Here is an 18,445-nt window from a genome sequence, read left to right as displayed (position 1 = left end):
GGAGAGTGTGGGCAGGGGTGCAGGGCCGAATGTGCCCAGGGCCAGCACAGGCACACGTGAGTGGGTGTGTGGGTCCACCGGGAGCCCACGGGCGTGAGGAGTACGTTAGCGTGTGTGCACCTGCAGAGCGTGATCTTGAGCTTATACAATGTCCAGGCTGGCGTGTGCACTCAAGCCCAGGACGTGTAACTCCAGGGTCACTAGGTGTGGGTGTCCAGGGCAGAACATGAGAAGTCCTCTGGGCTGTGGGTCAGGCCAGTGCGTGGCGGTCAGGATGAAAGGCACATGCAAGCCAGAGGCCATTCAGAGGTCAGAACATGTCTGCTCAGCACAGGGGAAGGAGCCTGGAAAACCGTTTGCAGGGGCAGGAGGAGGGAGTCTTTGCATGTCCACCCAGGCTTCTCTGTGTTCACCCAGCCACCCCTGCCTCAGATCAGGTGATACTCCCTCCTCCTCCCAGACTCGGGCAGACAGTGGCACGTGCTCCCTGCACAAATCCACTCTCCCAGGAACTCCCAGTGGGGGCCCACTGGGATCACTCACCCAGCCTGCCTGGAAGTGCATCCTTTTATCTAACCAGCAGCCTTCTTGCTGCAGACTCTGTAAGACTGAAAGACAGCTAGTTCTCATACCCTGGCCAGCAGGTGCTCCGCAGGAGACAAAAGGGCTTGAAGCGTGAGTGGCCCCGTGGGCCTCCTACCTACCCCTCCACCCCCTGGCCCGTGCAGGGAGTGAGAACGGCCCCTGTGTGAGCTGTCCACATAGCATAACCACATACACTTGCACAGTTATTTATTTAATAGTATTTTTCTTTAAGCTGACTCTGTCTTTTTACTTGAATGCCTACTGTGAACTCCTGGCACTGGTGTGCCCGTTACATATTTTTCCTAATACACATTTACATAAACACAACTATTAAAATAGATTAAAATTTTGCCCATGTGCCAACTAAAATTATGTCCTGGACTTCTGTGGTCTACTTGCCAACTTTAGAAGGAACTCGGGGTGAGAATGAAGAGCTCCACGAGACCTGTGCCCGGGCCAGGCCCCGTGCGGGCGCCACCGCCCAGCTGTGCCTGCAGTGGGTCTTCTCGCCCAGAGGCCAGAGCCCGAATTCTCACCCTGACAGTCAAGGCCTTTGCACTTGAGCCCCAGCCCCTCTCCCAGACCATCTCCCACCCCATACAGTAGGTCCAAACTACCGAACAAATGAAAAATGGATTATGGGAGCACTCACTTGACAGATCAATGAGTGAATGAGCACACACGTCCACCTGGGAGTCCCCCAGGCACCTGAGACATTGTTGCCTTTCCCTTCCTGCCACGTCAGTCCACCCCAAGCCTGTTGATTTTGCCCTCTCGACTAGCTCCTGAATCTGCACTCTTTGTCCTAGCCCCAAGGCCACACCCTCTTCTCTCCCCTCAAGTATGGTCAGCACGAGGAGGGAAGCCTGGCCTTCCCCATCTGTTCTCTGCCCACAGCCTCAGTGACCTTCCTAGACGCACAGCTGGGCACTTCCCACGCTGCCAAAAGCACCCCCAGCTGCTGCTGGCCACAATGAAGGCTGAGCTTCCTAAAGGGGCTTGGGGCACCTCAGCCAGGCTCCTCCAACCTCCTCAGCTGCTTTCTCACCACCTTGCTGCCCTCCCTTTTCTCCACACCTGCCATCCAGACTATCCTAAATTTTCTGCAAAGTTCCCTTCTCTGCTCTTGTCTGTCTGACATCTAGACAACCTTTATGTCTTGGCTTAAGTGTCATTTCCCCAAAGGAGCCTCCTCTCACCCCTGCCCTCCACCCAGCAGCCCCTCATCGCAGTGACAGCAAACACTGACCAAGCCCTTGTCTGTGCCAGGCTCTGTTCTAAATGCTTCACATACATTGGCTCGTCGAGCCCTCAGAACAGCTTTAAGAGGTAGTTATAATGGTCATCCTCATGTGTCCACGGGGATGAGGCACAAGAGAGGTCAGGTAATTTGCCCAAGGTCTCAAGTGAAGGGGCTGGAACCTAAACCCGAGCTGCCGGGCCCAGAGCTGGGCACCACAGCACTTCACACGCTGAACTACGATCGTCTGTCTAGTTATCTGTTCTGCCCATCTGTAAACTCTGCGAAGACAGACGCCCTCTCTGGGTGGTTCAATATCCTATCTCAAGTGCCTACCACAGTGTTTGGCCCATAGTAGGGACACAATGAATTGTATCACTGGATAGATGAATATATAGATGGATGGTTGAATAATGAAGATGGGTGATGCATGAAAGAATGATGGATGGATGTCTGACACAGGGAATGATGACAACTGATGGGTGGATGATGGATGGGAAATGGATGATGGATGGGGGAATGAATGGATGGATGATGGAAGGATGATGGGTTGATGACGGGTGGATGATGGGTGGATGACGGGTGGATGACGGGTGGATGATGGGTGGATGACGGGTGGATGATGATGGACAGATGATGGATAGATGATGATGGTTGGGTAATGGATGATGAATGGATAGATGATGGATGATGGGTAATGGATGATGAATGGATGGATGAATGAGTGGATGGATGATGGACAGATGATGGGATTATAGAAGAGTGAAGAACATTCTCTGCTTGGGGGAAAGCTCTACAGGGGAAATCATCTGGGAAGAGATGAGGCCTCTTGTAGTCAGGAATCCTGGTTCAAACCCCATCTCTGCCATTTGCTAATTTCGTGATCTTGGGGGCAAATTTCTTTATCTCTGTGACCCTGAGTTCCCTTGTTTTTGTGATAAGAATCTATTTCCCCAGGCCTCTAAGTTCTAGGATTTGATGTAAGGTGTCTCCAGACATAGAGGAAAGGTCCCCACTGGGGTCAGGTTGGTTTAGGATCTGGGTGTGAGGGCTTCTCTCTTGCCTACCCCACATTTCTCATCTGCCTGATGCCCCCAGATTTTCCACCCTCTGGAATCCAAGGCAGCCTGCAAGCCTGACCCTACCCCCAAGCCCAACTTGGCTCTGGGCTTCCTCCGTGCTATGGAGCGCAGTGTCTGACCCTGACCACGGCACAGTCAGGGCTGCTTCATCTTCAGGCTCCTCGAGGACCTGATAGGATGGGGCCGTGAAGGGGCAGCCACAGCCCAGAGAGCAACTGGCCTCCATGCACAGCAAGAAAACAGGTTCAACAAGCATTTATTGAGCCCCTGCTGGTGCCTGCTGTGTGACCCCCCCGTGGTGCCAGTGCCAATGCCCCTCCTCTAGGAAGCCCCACCTATGCCCTCCTGAACTTCCTAGCTGGCTCAGGGACCCCAGGCTTCCAATGGCTGATGTCCATGGCTTTCCTGGCATCCCAGCTGTACCCAGCAGGGCTCTGCATGTCACAAGAGTTAGAAGTTGTTGTCCCAAAGTTGCTCGGTGCAACCCTGAGTGTTTCTGCAGTCCACGCTGGCCCCATTGCTGGGGCCCTGAGACCCAGGCAGTGGTGGGCAGGGCAGGCCCAGTGTCTCCCATGCAGGCTGGCCAAGTTCAGAGCGCACAGGTCAGGTTTCGGTGGGTGCCAGACCAGTGGTCTTGTGGCGGGGGGCTGGTGCTAACGATGGCCTGAGGTCTGAGGGCCAGGCTGGGTCTCAGTCACACCCAGTGCCCCAGGACCCAGCACTGGCGGTTCAGCTCTGGTGCCTCGTGTGCAGAGCTCCGGGTCCAGGAATCTCCCATGTGTGGCTGGTGTCCTGAGAAGGGACAAGGTGGTCAGTGCTGACAGTTGCCTTCCTCCATCCACACCCCATCTGCCCACTGCCCTGCCAGCTCACCACCCACCCACCCGCACATCCATTATCCACCCCCACTTGAAAGACCTTCCACCTGCCTTCCAGCACTCCTATCCACCCATTGTCAACCCACATCCATCTCTTAGCACGCTGTTTTACCCACCAGCTCGCCCTCCACCCACCTGCATACCCCGCTCTCCACGCCATCCCCTGCCCCCGTTACCCACGCACCTACCCACCAGTCCACCAACACTTAGATGTACACCTGCCAATATCCACAACATCCACCTACCAACCCCAATATATCCACCACTCCACTCACACACTTCCCACCCACAACCCACTCACTGCCCTAAAACCCACTCATGTACTTCCCACCTACCAACACATCAGCCCACCCACCATCACACCACCCATCCTGCTACCACCCCATCAACACACCCACTAACCCTGCTTCCCACGTACACATCTATCTACAGCCTCAAACAACCGCATATCCACTCACCCATCTACGCTCCAGCTCACCCGCCAATGCATGTACTTCCCAGCCTGCTGACACTTCCTCTAATTCACCGAGTCCCCAACCCCCACGCACGCACCCACCAACCCTCCATCCTCCTGCCCCCAACCCACCAACATACCCATCCAACAATCCACCACTGCACCCACCACCAACCCTGCACACCCGCCTGCCCTCACACTCGCCCAACCCCACACCAAGCCATCCACCCACTCAGGACATCTGCACACCCACTTTCCATCTACCCTTCCACCTGTCCTCACCCTCAGTTAAGCACCAATCCCTTCCCTGCCCTATCTTCCTATGCCCTCCTGAACTTCCCATCCCAGCCATCCTTCAATCACCGCTCCACCTACCTATCTGCCCACCCCATCAGGTTTCTTTGAGCTCCACTGTGTTCCTTCAAGTGCTAAGGAGCTGTGAGAAGGTTAGGACAAATGGGGATGCATCCTGGGCCTTGGTCCTTACTTGGACCCGAGGAGAGTGAGTGCATATGAGGGTGCCCCAAGCTGACTCTAAGCAGCCCTCTGGGCCAAGGTAACAGGCAGAGGCTCCACCACCCTCCACCACTGCCCACTGCTCTTGACAGTCGGGCAAGCAGGAGGGCAGGGAGGCTTGTCTTGATCCAACATGCTCACTCCTGTTTTCCTTGATTCTCAGAAGCTTGCTCCTTGCCTTCACGCAAGAGCCTCCTTCTAACATGCCAGAGCCATTTCCATCTCCACAATGTGACCCAAAGGCCTAAAGTGTCCTTGTACCTACTGCGAATCAAACCCTGAAGGAACAGCTCAAGTCTCCTCTCCCACAGGAAGCCCACAATATCCTCCTCCCAGTCCTCAGGGGTTCCCTTCATCTTGGAATACCCACCCTGAGTGACTTCATCTCCACTAGACTGGAAGCCCAGCAGAGCTATGGCTCAACCCAGGGAGGATGCTCCATGGGGGATCGATGGAGGTGGAGCCAGAGTGAGGAAGCAAAGGGAGGCCACACTGGAGGGCGGAGAGGAACTGCTGGTGACCAAGCACTTACAGCCACTACACCCACCTAGATCCTAGTCTCAAGCCTGAGAGGCAGGCGAATTTTACCAAACATGCAAAGAAAAGCTAACTCCTATTCTTCTCAAACTATTCCAAAAAATTCAAGAACAGGGAAGAATTCCAAACTCTTTTTATGAGGCCAATATTACCCTAATTCAAAACCATGTAAAGACACAACAAAGAAAGAAAGTTACAGGCCAATATGCCTGATGAACATAGATGCTAAAATCCTCAAAAAAAAATTGGCAATCCAGGTCCAGCAATATATTAAAAAGATCATATACCATGATCAAGTGGGATTCATCCTAGGGATGCAAGGATGGTCCAATATTCGCAAATCAGTAAACATAATACATCACATAAACAAAATGAAGAACAAAAATCATATGATTGTATCAATACATGCTGAAAAAACATTTGATAAAATCCAGCACCAATTTATGATAAAAAACACTCAGCAAAGTGGGAATAGATGAAGCATACCTAAACATAATAAAGGCCATAAATGAGAAACCTACAGCCAACATCATACTCAATGGGCAAAAACTAAAATCTTTCCCCCTAAGATCAGGGACAAGAGAAGGGTGTCCGCTTTCACCACTTCTATTCAATATAGTACTGGAAGTTCAAGCCACAGCAATCAGACAAGAAAAAGAAGTAAAAGGAAGAAATAAAATTGTTGTTGTTTGCGAATGACATGATAGTGGACATAGAAAACCCTATAGTCTTCACCAAAAAACTACTTGACCTAATAAGTGAATGGGGAAAGGTAGTGGGATTCATCAAGTCAACATTCAGAAATCAATGGCATTTTTGTACACAACAATGAACTATCAGAAACAGAAATTGGGGGTGGGGGAATCCCATTTACTATAGAAATAAGAAAAATAAAGTACCTAGGAATAAATTTAACCAAGGAAGTAAAAGACCTATACTTGGAAAACTATAGAACTGAACAAATAAATTGAGGAAGACACAAATAAGTGGAAGCACACACCGTGTTCATGGATTGGACAAAATAACATCATTAAAATGTCCATACTACCCACAGCAATCTATAGGTTCAATGCAATCCCTATTAAAGTATCAATGGCATATTTCACCGATCTAGAACAAATGCTGCAAGAAATTTGCATGGAACCAAAAAAGACCCTAAATAACCTCAGCAATCTTGAGAAAGAAGAACAAAGTTGGGGGATCACAATATCTGATATCAAACTATATTCCAAGGCCACTGTAATCAAAACAGCCTGCTACTGGCATAAGAACAGACACGCAGACCAATGGAACAGAACAGAGAGCCCAAAAATAAATCCAAGTATCTAAGGTCAATTAATATTTGACAAAAGGGACAAAATCATAAAATGGAGTAAAAATAGCCTCTGCAACGAATGGTGGTGGCAGAATCGGGCAGATACATGCAAAAAAATGAATCTTGACCACCAACTTACACCATACACAAAAATAAACTCAAGGTGGATGAAAAGACTTAAATATAAGTTGTGATATCATAAAACTCCTCATGGAAAACACAGGCAGTAAAATGTCAGACGTCCCACGGAGCAATATTTTTGCTGATATATCCCCTGGGGCAAGGGAAATAAAGGAAAACATGAACAAATGGGACTACATCAAATTAGAAAGCTTCTGCACAGCTAAAGAAACTCATCAAAATGAAAAGGGAACTGACCGTATAGAAGCACATTATTTGCCAATGATACATTGGACAAGAGTTTAATCTCCAAAATATATAAAGAACTCACATGACTCCACTCCAGGAAGACAAACAATCCAATTAAAAAATGGAAAAAAGGACCTGAACAGACATTTCTCTAAGGAAGACATACAGAGGGCCCATAGACATATGAAAAGATGCTCAGCATCACTAGCCATCAGAGAGATGCAAATTAAAACCACAATGAGATACCACCTCACACCACTCAGAATGGCCATCATTAACAAATCAACAAAAAACAAGTGCTGGTGAGGGTGTGGAGAAAGGGGAACCTTACTGCACTGTTGGTGGGAATGCAGACTGGTGCAGCCACTGTGGAAAACAGTATGGAATTTCCTCAAAAAAAAAAAATTGAATTGCCTTTGACCCAGCAATTCCACTGCTGAGGTTATACCCTAAGAATCCTGAAACACCAACCCAAAAGAACCTATGCACCCCAGTGTTCGTAGCAGCACCATTTACAATAGCCAAGTCTTGGAAACAGCCCGAGTGCCCATCAGTAAATGAGTGGATCAAAAAACTGTGGTGCATTTACACGACAGACTACTACACAACAGAAAGAAAGAAGGAGCTCCCGCCTTTTGCGACAGAATGGATGGGACTGAGAGCACTATGCTAAGTGAAATAAGCCAGGAGGTGAAAGACAAATACCATGTGGTGTCATTTATAAGAGGAATCTAATGAACAAAAAACTAATGAGCAAAACAGAACCAGAGACATGGAAACATGGAACAGACTGACAGTGGCCAGAGGGGATGCAGGGGGAATGTTGGAAAGAAGGGGAAGGGACTCCTCAAAAAACATGGATGAATGACCCATGGACATGGACAACTGTGTGGGGATTGAATGGAGTTAGTGGGGTCGGGGGGGCACAGGCTGGGTGGAGGAAGACAAAGGGGGGAAAATTGGGACAACTTTAATAGCATAACAATTTTTTTTAAAAGCCTGGGAGGCAGCCACCGCCATTTCACAAATGAGGGAACTGAGACTCAGCAAAGATAAATGGCCACCTTAGCATTCACAGCTGTAGTGGAAAGGGATCGAATCAATTTCTTCCCGATTCCAAACTTCCACATTAAAAGAAATTTGTTCCAGGTATTTTTTTCCTACCCTGGATTCCAAAGGATGCTCAGACATTCTTGTCATCCTCTAGGGTCAGACAGACTCTTTACAGCAAGCCTCATGAGGGGAAAATTCCCACTGAAGCCAAGCTCCTGCTTGCACACCTCCAAGGACAGACTGCTCATTACTCTCCCTCCACCCCCAAAGCAGCTCTCAGTGTTGGAAAAGTCCTCCTAATAACAAAGGCTGAAGGCAACAGGCAAAAATGGAGATGTTTATGCCAATGATGGGTGCATGTATTTTCCCCCCTCTGGCTTTTTTTCTGTTTGTAATATTCTTTAATGTTGGTTGGTGCTTTGCTAATTTTACTATATTTTTTAAAGGGCTAGGAAACAGTTGGCAAACATTCTGGAATCGTTTGGCCTCAGGAAAAACGTTTGTTTTGGCTCCAGTCACTGAAACAGTTGCATTCCTTGGAAGTGTTTGTTGCCAAGGTATAAGAGTTTGAGATTTTATTTAATCGAGGAGTAAATATTTGGTGCAAAGGAAGGTTTTATTATTTTTCGAAATGAGTATTTAAAAGTGATTGTAGTTGTTCTTACCTTTGCTAAGAGGCAGAACCTTGGAGAGTTCATTGGAACAGAGAAAAGTGATCATGTATTTTTAAGGAAAAGAAAGGCCGCGATCCCCTATTCCTTGAGTTAAATTCAGGCTCCTTGTCCCCTGGATCCAGAAGCCAAGTCACTAAGGACTGGAGCCCTCCTCCCTTCTCCAGCCTCCCTGGAGGGCCATGGGGCCCCGGGCCAACTGGATGTGGTAGGGGGGTCTGTCCTCACTGAGCCTGAGAAGCACCCCACCAGTCCACCAGGACTCCCCACTCACTTCCCTCCTCCTAGATCCCTTTACTGTTACAAAACAAAATTAAAAAACAACAAAACAAACCAAACAACCAATGGACCTTACACTGTAGAATGAGGAATCCTACATGAGAACATCTCCCGGACCAGGCAATGGGTGGACTGGCCAGAGCAGCCCTCCCTCAGCTCTGGACAGTGGCTGCTACGGGGACTACGGGCTCAGATCTCCCAAAGCATTCAGATGGACTGGACTGGAACTTCCAAGTAAAATCTCCTGGCTTTTAAATAACAACTAAACTTGTTAAAAATCTAAATAATCTGTGGGTCACGTAGACTCTCTCAGGCTGGACTCGGCCCTTGGGAAGCTGCTTCTGACCTCTGGCCACTTCCCTGCCTGGGTCTTTGTTCCTCAAGCCTGCCCCTTGGCCTTGCACAGTCTGGTCTCTCAGCCACAGTGACCTTTCCTACTGGTCTCTGGCTGTTGATTCTCCCACTTGTCTTTAAAATGCTCCCTGTTCTCTGTCCCACAATACATGGCACATCCCTCTCTCCCTGTGCTTGTCACTTTGCATGGCGGGTGTCTCCCCAGATAACCTGGGGATTCAGTGCAGGCAGAGAGCAGATCAGCTTCTTCCTGGAGCCCTCGGCCCCTAGTACCTGGCCAGGCACAGAGCAGGTCCTGAGTTGGCTTCATAACAAATGCAGAAACATGCCAGAGGAGGATGGTCTGGCTTCTGAGCTGGAGGGATGGGCTTCACCAGCCCTCTGTAAATTGAGATTCTGTACACTATGAGAGGCTCTTTGCTCATCTCTCCTCCTTTGGGGGCAGTAAGGGAGCAACCATACTTGGAGTCTGGTAGTCAAAGGTTCAAATCCAGGCTCTACTACTTGCAAGCTTTGTAATTTTTTTTTTAAGCGGTGTGACTTTTGACAAGTAACTTCACCTCTCTGAGACAGCAAATGGATGTGAATTAGAAAGGAGTCAGTAGGATCCCTGTGTAGAAACCTTTCATTATACAACTTCAGATAAATGAGAAAATATCAGAACTAGGAGGTGATGGGTTCAGCCATCTCTCTTCAAAGATGGGGAAGCCAAGGCCCATAAATGGGAAGAGATTTATCCAAGGCCCCCCTCAGAGGAATGGTAGCAAATGCTGTTTTAAATTCCCTTAAAATTTTCCAGGCTCAGGAGAGTGTTTGGCACATAGGATGTTCTCAGATGTGATTTATCTTCCCTTTTTAAAATCCAAATATCAAAACGTGAACATATTTAACATTGGTCTATTCCAGTCTTAATTTCCCAATACTTCAGTGGAAAAAAATCACTGTATTGAACTCTCCCCAAGGCATCAAGGTCCGGAGGATCATCTCTTAGCTCTGCTAAATCTAGTGAAATCACCTCTAAGATGGATTCATTGTGTTGGGAGGACCCTTCAAGACCAAGAACGCCAATGCCTCCACAATGTGCAGATGGGAAAACAGGGGCTCTTAGAGGGGAGGTCACTTGTCCAAGGTGCTCTGAAGCTTGTAGGGAAATTAGTGATGGTGGGCAGGAGGCTGGTACTGGAGCTCCTGTCCCCACGGCAGCCCATTCTGGCACGGAGGAGCCAGGTCCCTTAACAAGGGAGTGCCTTCTGGAGGCCTGCTGTCCGAGGTGCTGAAAACCTCTCCAGGACTTTGGCCCATTCAGAGCCTGGAGTTGGCTGCTTAACCTTGAACCCTGGCTTCTAAAAAGAAATGGAATGTGGGGAGTGATGGAGAAAACGAATCAAGGTCAGCACTGAGATGTCTAGTTTTGGAGACCTTTCAGCTAGTGACACCATTATCCTTCCTCCATCGTCTAAAATGTCACAACCTCGGCAAGGGGCACCCCTGACTACCTCTCCAAGTTGACCCTGCTCTGTAAGTCTGTACCCTGAGGGGGCTTAGAGACTCCATCATGTGTGGGAATGTCATTTGCCTTTCTCCTCCCAGTTCCCATCCCAGGCTGTACGCAGCACAAGGACACGGACTAGCTCTGCTCTCCTTCATCACTGTGTCCCCGGCACCGAGTGCAGCCCCAGGAGAGCACTGACAGTACGGACCTGTTGAATGAATGGATTATGGAGGACTCGGGAAGAAGATTAGGTTTGTGTGGGGCCTACATGGAGGGAAAGGCTGGGTCTTCTGGTCTACCTTGAGGACAGCTTGTCTTAGGAGCTTGTATGGGATCCCCCACCCTTCTCTTCACTGGAGTCCATCTCCCAGGACCCCATGTTTCTGGGCTACAACATTCTCTTTGTCTCTTTTGCACACTCGAAGTCAGGCTGAGTCCAGCTAACCTGCCACTTCTCCGCAGGGCCACTGATTTTTCATCTCGTTATCGAGCACTTGTTGAACCCCTGCTGTGTGTCAGCCTCCCCGTTGGGCGCTGGGTCTACAGACATGAGTGAGACACAGACCTGCTCTCCGGTGTTCACAGTCCAGTGAGGGAGACAGATGCACATACGAGGAGATGCTAAGAGCAAACATGCCTTCTGCTCTCACTGTGTTTCAGGAGACACTCACTAATGTCGTCGGCTCACTCAATCCTAAAAACTGAGTTTGTCGTCTTTACTAGGCCCATTTTATGGATGAGAAAACTGAAGCCCAAGTAAGTTAAGTCATTCATCAAAGGTCTCACTGCTGTATTTTGAACCCTGGCAGCCCTACTCTGAATCCGGGCCATGACATTCTGCCTCCGATGGAGTGCCTGGACAGGAGAATGCAGAGATGAATGGGACCACCTCTGGCAGTGGCGGGGGGTGGGGGGGGGGGGGTTGGGAGGGTGGTGCGGCACTGGTGCCATTCCCGCACATTTCAGCTGGACTTTGAAAGCACTGGCCAAACTCACAGTTCCACTGGTGGGGTCTGTTTTTCTTGTTGTTTGTTTTTTTGTTTTTGCCAAATGGAGAAAGGAAGCTGGTCACTTCAGGCAGAAGGAACAGGGTGTGAAATAGGTGCCTGGCAGGTAAATGAGGTTTTCAAGAGGTGTGAAAAACCTGGCAACTTGGCCAATGGGGGAAAGCGAGAAGGTCTGGGAAGCAGGAGGCACAGGGCTGGCGGCAGGGAGGGTGGGGGGGTGCAGGTGTGAAACGCTCAGCAGGTTTCTTTGGGGTACAGGCTCATCCCATACGCAGGCTCCTGGCCTGTCCCAAACCAAAGCACTGACATCTCCAGGGAAGCCTGTGTTTTAGCCACAGCCCCCAAGTGTGTCCTGGGGTTGGGAGTGATTGGAGGGGTGCTGCCTCAGGCAGAAGTGGGCATCAGGAGAACAATGGCACGGCTTCGGTTTGGAGTCACCCTGACTCGTGACCCAGGACAGATGGCCGTGTTTCTGGGAACCCAAGGAACACAGCCCGCAATGTGCGAATGCTGCGCAGAGCCAGCACCGGGTGAGGACTAAGTGCACAGAGTCAGTCACCAGCAGGGTGCCGGTCCCCAGTGTCAGGCCCTGGGGCTGCCAGTGAATGTGGCAAAGAGGTCCCTGTCCTCATGACATTTCCACTTTAGTGGGAGAGTCAGCAAAGGAGGACTCAGAGTGACGAGGGACTGAAAGAAAAGTGAGGCCAGGATGGGCTGGGGAGCCATGGTCTCTGCAGGGAAGTGCGAGAGGGGCGGACCGGGAGCCGACCCCACGAGGGGCACCCAACACCACGAGGGGCACCGCCGCAGGAGGTGGTGGAGCTGGCAGGGGTAAGGAAGACATGGTCACGTTTGTGTCTTAGGGGGATGGACTGGTGGGGAATTGGCTTAAGCAGCAGCCATTTCCAACTAGAAGCTGTTGAACGGCCCAGGCAAGGGGCAAATGCAGCCTCACTGCTGACAGCAGCCTCAGAGGGGCCGGTGGCAGCCCAGGCTCAGAATCCAGTCTGTGGCGCAGCAGACACCCTGGGGGCTTGTCAGAAATGCAGAGTCCCAGGCCCTGCTCGCCCCTCCCGAGCCTGCATCTTAAGGAACCCCCAAGGTGATCCTGGTTGTGTGTTGGCTCGGGTCTCCCCGCCCAGTGGCAGGCATCTCCAGGCTGCAAGCCCGCCTGTGCGCCCAAGTTAGCATCGATAATTACTTCAGAAATATTGTCTGTTTCCATTTTAATAAAGGAGCAGACTCGAGCAGGACTATATTGGATTTGATCCTGATCTAATAAAAATGCCAAGTTGCTCTGGGTCCAGAAAACTCTTCCTTGCAACCCCCTCTGCTATTCTGAGGGCAGCAGTGGCAGAGATTCGTCTAGACAGAGCTCCCAGAAGCCACCTCTGTACCCAGCGAGTGACAGCATCTCACCCAGCGCAGCCTTACAGACACACCTGGTGAAATCAAAGGCTTGTCTTGGGCATTGAACTTGACAACTGCAATCAGCTGCAAACCCCAGTTGCCCCTGAAAGGAAGATGCAGACACCTGGACCATAAGGCAGCATCCTCTCCTTAAATGTCACATCTGATGTGCTTCTGAGCTAGCTGGTGGCACTGCAGGGCCCCAGAGCAGTTTTCAAAAGCAAACTCTTACCTCAGGAAAAAAAAAATTATGGCAGAATCCATATCACAGTAGCACAAGAAAAAAAACAGCAAATTTGGAGCAGTTAAGGTAACTGGATGTTCATGTCACTGTTTATGTGAAAGTGGCTGCTCAGGTGGGAAAGAGTGGAGAAAATTGGAGGTTTAGAGCCAGTGATTGAGCACCTACTGTGTGCCATGCATTGCTCTAGGCTGTCAGGATACAGATGAAAACAGAGCAAGACAGGGTGTCTGTTCTCATGGAGGCTGGTGGGGAGAGACAGCAAAACAAAAACCAAGTATGTAAATATAAAAGTCAGTTTCAGGGTGGGACAGACACTACAGCAAACAGAAAGGAAGGCAACAGGAGGGCAGCTGGGGAAGCTGGTGCAGCTCAGGGAAGCTTCTCTGAGGAAGCGGCCTTTTGGCTGAGACAAAGACGGGGCAAAGCCAGCCATGCAAAGCTTTAGAGGGAGAGCATTCCGGGCAGAGAGAACAGCACGTGCAAAGGCCCTGTGGAGGCAATGTTTTGTATGTTCAAGAAAGAAACACACACAAGTGGCTGGAGCAGAACGAGGGGTGGAGAATGAGGAGAGGAGGTCCAGCATTCAGGGCCAGTGCAGGAACAGCCTGGGTCCGGTCATGGGAAAGATAGATAAGAAGCCCAGGGCGTCACAGCTCCAGGGGACCGAAGTTCTCAGCAAAGTCAGTTTGCCTTGCAGCTCCTTGGTTTTTCCATTTGCACAAGAATAGCCCGCCTTTCTTCCCAGGGCTGCGACAGCCATCCCCGGAGGGGAGCCGGCTGGGGTGCGCTTAGCAGAGACCTGCGCAGGGAAAGTGTTTAATAACACACAGGCTCCCTGGCGTTCCTCCTCCCCATCCCTTGGGCCCACAAGTCAGCCCACCACAGAACGGAGCAGCTGCTTGGTGCAGAAATATTGCAAAACTGGTCCAGGCGTTTCCAAAATATTTTTTTGGCCAAAAACTCACTCGCAGCTAAGAGACTACATTCTGGAGATGGAGTTTTCTCCCTGGACAGTCTGATCAGGCTGCTCGTCCAGCCCGTGAGCTCCATGAGGGCCAAGGCCACGGGGGCTGGGCCCTGTGTCCCCGTAGCTGCCCAGGCTTGGCAGGTGGGGTGTGTCCAGCGTTTGGCCTCTGGAGCCAGGCTGGGTGCAAATCCCAGCCCTGCCCTTTCCTGGCACAGCTGTGACTCCCCTGGGCCTCACTTGCCCTGTCTGTAAAATGGGGCTGTATTCAGGATGAAAGGAATGGAAGAAGGTGAAGTCCTCAGCACACACATGAGGCTGAGATGTTATCATCAGACCTGGTGGCACTTAATCCTTCCCGGTGGGTATTATCATCATCAAGGCCAGGTGTCACCAGAACAGGTATAGAATTCTACCAGGCTGGATCACCCGCGGCTAAGTACCGTGTCCCCACGCCTCCTCCTCCTGCCCTCCATCCTCACCCAGAGCCTTGAGGCACCTCCACGGACCTCTGCGTCACTCTGACCACACCAAATAGCGGTGCCTGGGGAGCTGCCCCGCCCCGGGTCATGCCTATTTCTCTCCATGCTCCAGCATGGCCCCCCCCCCCCCCACCACCCAGGAAGCATCTTTAGTGAAGGCTGGTGAATAAGTGAATGAATAAACGACTTTCACCGGCCGCAGGCTCACCTTGGGGTGATTAGCGTGACCAGAGCTCTCACGCTGGCATTGCAGCCCACTTTCGGGCGGCTCCTCTCTTAGTTCTGACTGCACATGGGGTCTCTTTCTCCCTCATTCTTTTAACTGAGTCCCCAGCACCACCCCTGCCTGCTGGGAAAGTCAGCCATCCCTGCTAGCTCAGCTACCTGGTACAAGACACACCTGGCAGAGGTGCTGTGGGGTCTGGGTTCTTTTCTTCCCCAGGAAACTGGGACTGGAAACCTCAAAGGCAGCTCCCAGCCCCTGCCCCCTGCCTCCCACGCTTCCCCTTGAGCCTCAGAGAGTTAGGGCCGCATTGCTTCACTGCCTCTCTGTACCCCACCCATTCTCCCTGACGGGTCTCAGCAGTCCCTCAGTTTCAACCCTCTCCATCCCCGGCCACCCCTCAGACTGACGCAAAGCAACACCGTGTCCCACAAACCTGTCCCCCCACAGTACCCGAGGTGGACACACTGCTGACCCCCAATTGCGCCTGGGCATTCCCCTGCCCACCCCGCTGTCCCAAGAAATTCACGCATCCGCCCCACACAGCGGCCCTCACACTCTGACCGAACACAGCCCTCGTGTCTGGCGGGGGACTGAGTCCTGCGGGCTTGGCGCTAACTGCCCGAGTCCCTCTCTAGACGTGCTAACCAACCAGCCAATGTGCCTTTGGCCGCCACCTGCCTTTCCAGGCTTAGTCCCCCTGGCCTGCTCCTACTGGGGTTTTCTGAGGTCACCCAAATAAGCAAGTGGCCTGCTACTTGCGGTTGAACCCTTATCTCAGGACCTGCTTCCGGGGGAACCCAGACCGAGACCCTGACAATCCTTCCAGCAGAGCGTCCTGGAGCCCACCCACCGTCATCTCTGTTTTCTCTCCGGCCACCATCGCCCTCCCGGAATGACAGCAACGCCGTGCCAGCTGCTCTGCGGGCCTGGTCTTGCTCCCCAGGCCTCCCCCAGATTGCAGGTGGTGGGAGGGATGGGATGGACATGGAGGTGGGTAAATGTATCAGTGACTGTGAGGGGTGGGCAAAAGTAGGTGTGCAATTGTGAGGGCAGGAGACGCAGAGGACAGATATAGGCATATAGACATCGCTGTAGATGCGGATGCCGACAAACAGTCCCCGGTAGTCTCTTCCCTGCTCACAACGCCCTGAGCTCCCTGATGCCCAGCCTCCTCTTCCCATGGCTGCCCCTGCTCCCTGCGCCCACTACCCCCACTGCCCCCCACCCCCGCCCCAACGCTGGCTTTTAGTCCGGGCTGCTCCTGCTTCCGAACTTTGCCCCTGCAGGCCCCTCTGCCTGGAAGGCTGTTTGTTTGGCTGACTCCTCTCATCCTCTAGGTCCCGGCCCTCAGAGAGGTGGCCCTAACGGAGCCTCCCCTTTCCTCTTTATCACCACACGTTCCCTCCTTAGCACCCGAGGTGGTCTTCTTTGTTCCTGGGTTCACGCCTCACTTGGTTCTCTCTCCCCCTAGACTTTCAGCCCCACGAAGCCGAGGGCCTGATCTGCTCTTGCTCACAGCGGTACGCCCAGCACCCAGTGTGGGGCCAGCACGGCGTGGACACTCGGTGGGTGTTTGTCGAAGGATACAAGAAGGAATTTTGCACCCGCTGTTGACCTGGCAAACACAGCTGCTGCCTGTTTCGTGCTCAGGAGATGAAGCGGGTAGCAGGTCGGGGTGGGGCTGTGGGACCTGGGCTGGGGGTGGAGGGCTTCCGCAGCCCCCTGACCCTGCGTCTCCTCATTCTTAATTCCAGGGCTTACAGTTAGGGCCAGATTGGCTCCCCTGTCTTTCATCCTCAGGCCTCAAGGATTTGGCCTTTCCGCCTCCAGCTTCCCAGCTGCCCCCAAACAAGCCCCCAGTCTCTCTCCATCCAGGGTGTACTGCCTGCTCTGCGGGGGGCTGGAGGAGGCTTCATCCAAGCGGGGAGAGCTGGTGTCACTCGCAGTGTGTCAGGGGCTCTCAGCCTTTGTTCCTATCCTATGCTTCCTGAGCCCCCTGGTGGATTTCCGATCCCCTCTGTTGTCTCTGAGGTGGGTGCTCCCCAGCTGCCTCCATACCCTGGTTCTTGACCCCTTCCTCCAGGAAGCCCTCCACCCTAGCACAGACAGCTGTCATGAAACCATGGTGTGTGAGCCCAGTGTCTACTGAAGTGCCACCCCTTGTTTGCTGGGCCAATCACCTTCCTGTCAGGTGCCTCCTACCGGAGAGAAGGCCGGACCCTCTCCTCCCTTCCAACCAGGCCTCGCCCACACTCCTCACCCTCCTCCACCTTCTCCCGCCAGGTACAGCCATTTCTCACTCGGAGTCTAGGATCACAGGATTTGGAGTCAGGCTGGGTTTAAATTGTCACTGTCCTAGCTTGGGGCTCCCCAGGAGCAGACCCTGAGGCAGGAATTCAAGAGTGGGGAGGATCTTAAGGAGAGGCAGGGACTCTGGGCGGAGAGAAGGAGAGCGGCACAGGGAAGAAGGCGGGCAACCCAGGCGAGCTGCAACCCTGGGGACAGCTGGCTCAAATCCCGCAGGGCCCTCCGGGCGGTCCCGCTCTGGGGCGAGGGAGCTTCGCTACCTTCTGCGGTGCGGGCAGGGGAAGCCCCCGGCACAGGGGCCCGCAGGGAGACCCTAGAGCTTCCTAGAAGAGCTGAGAGGTGTGGGCAGGCGCTGAGAGTGCCTGCTCTAACTGCTCCGCCCCTGATTCGCTGAGCTGTGCGACCTTAGCCAAGTTACTCCACCTCTCTGAGCCTGCATTGCCTCACCCGCAAGAGGTGGGCTGTAATTTCTGTGGGGGTGGGGGTCAGCAAGAATATGAGATCAGGCATGAAAAGCCCTTCGTATGGGGTGGGGTGGGCAGGGAGCACGTGGTGGCCATTCAGCAGGCTCAGCTGAGATTCTGCCATTTTAACTTTAATATCCCATTGCCTTTCTTCTTCTGTCTGGAGCAAGGCCCTTCTCTCCTTTTACCTCCCCTCTGCCTGCTGGCCCAGAGACCTGTCTGCTAACGGGTGTCCCCCACAGCGAGGCACATGAAGTCAACGCATTCTGAGCTGCCAGGAGCATCCGCGGCTCAGACAAGGCTTGCCCACTGCCGCCGCCCTGGCTTAGTTAGTGCAACACAGTTGCAGTTCCCCCTCAAGGCCCACTGCTGGCCCGGGCCTGGGCTTGTGCTGCGGGCCGCCTGCCCGCCTTTAAGCACTCCCTTCTCCCTCCTGCTTGTTTAGCAGCATCCCCCCCCACCCCTACAGGCTGCCGCATGCAGAGGACTAGCTACACTAAGACACCAGCCTCAGTT

At 52.3% G+C, this 18,445-nt stretch overlaps 1 protein-coding gene across 1 annotated transcript in view; it reads right to left on the bottom strand.

The window, feature by feature from the left end:
* Positions 1–3,146: 3,146 nt before the first annotated feature.
* Positions 3,147–18,445, bottom strand: part of GSG1L (GSG1 like) — a 200,634-nt gene continuing 185,335 nt past the window's right edge. Inside the window, exon 7 of the mRNA XM_053920354.1 lies at positions 3,147–3,699. Within this exon, the coding sequence (XP_053776329.1) occupies positions 3,602–3,699 (98 nt within the window). The 3' untranslated portion in view covers positions 3,147–3,601. The remainder of the gene's footprint in view (positions 3,700–18,445) is intronic.

This window comes from Desmodus rotundus, chromosome 1, assembly GCF_022682495.2.
Source record: "Desmodus rotundus isolate HL8 chromosome 1, HLdesRot8A.1, whole genome shotgun sequence".
In the NCBI taxonomy this organism is placed as follows: Eukaryota; Metazoa; Chordata; class Mammalia; order Chiroptera; family Phyllostomidae; genus Desmodus; species Desmodus rotundus.
The sequence above is the reverse complement of the archived record's forward strand: the minus strand, read 5'-3'. Positions and strand labels throughout refer to the sequence as shown.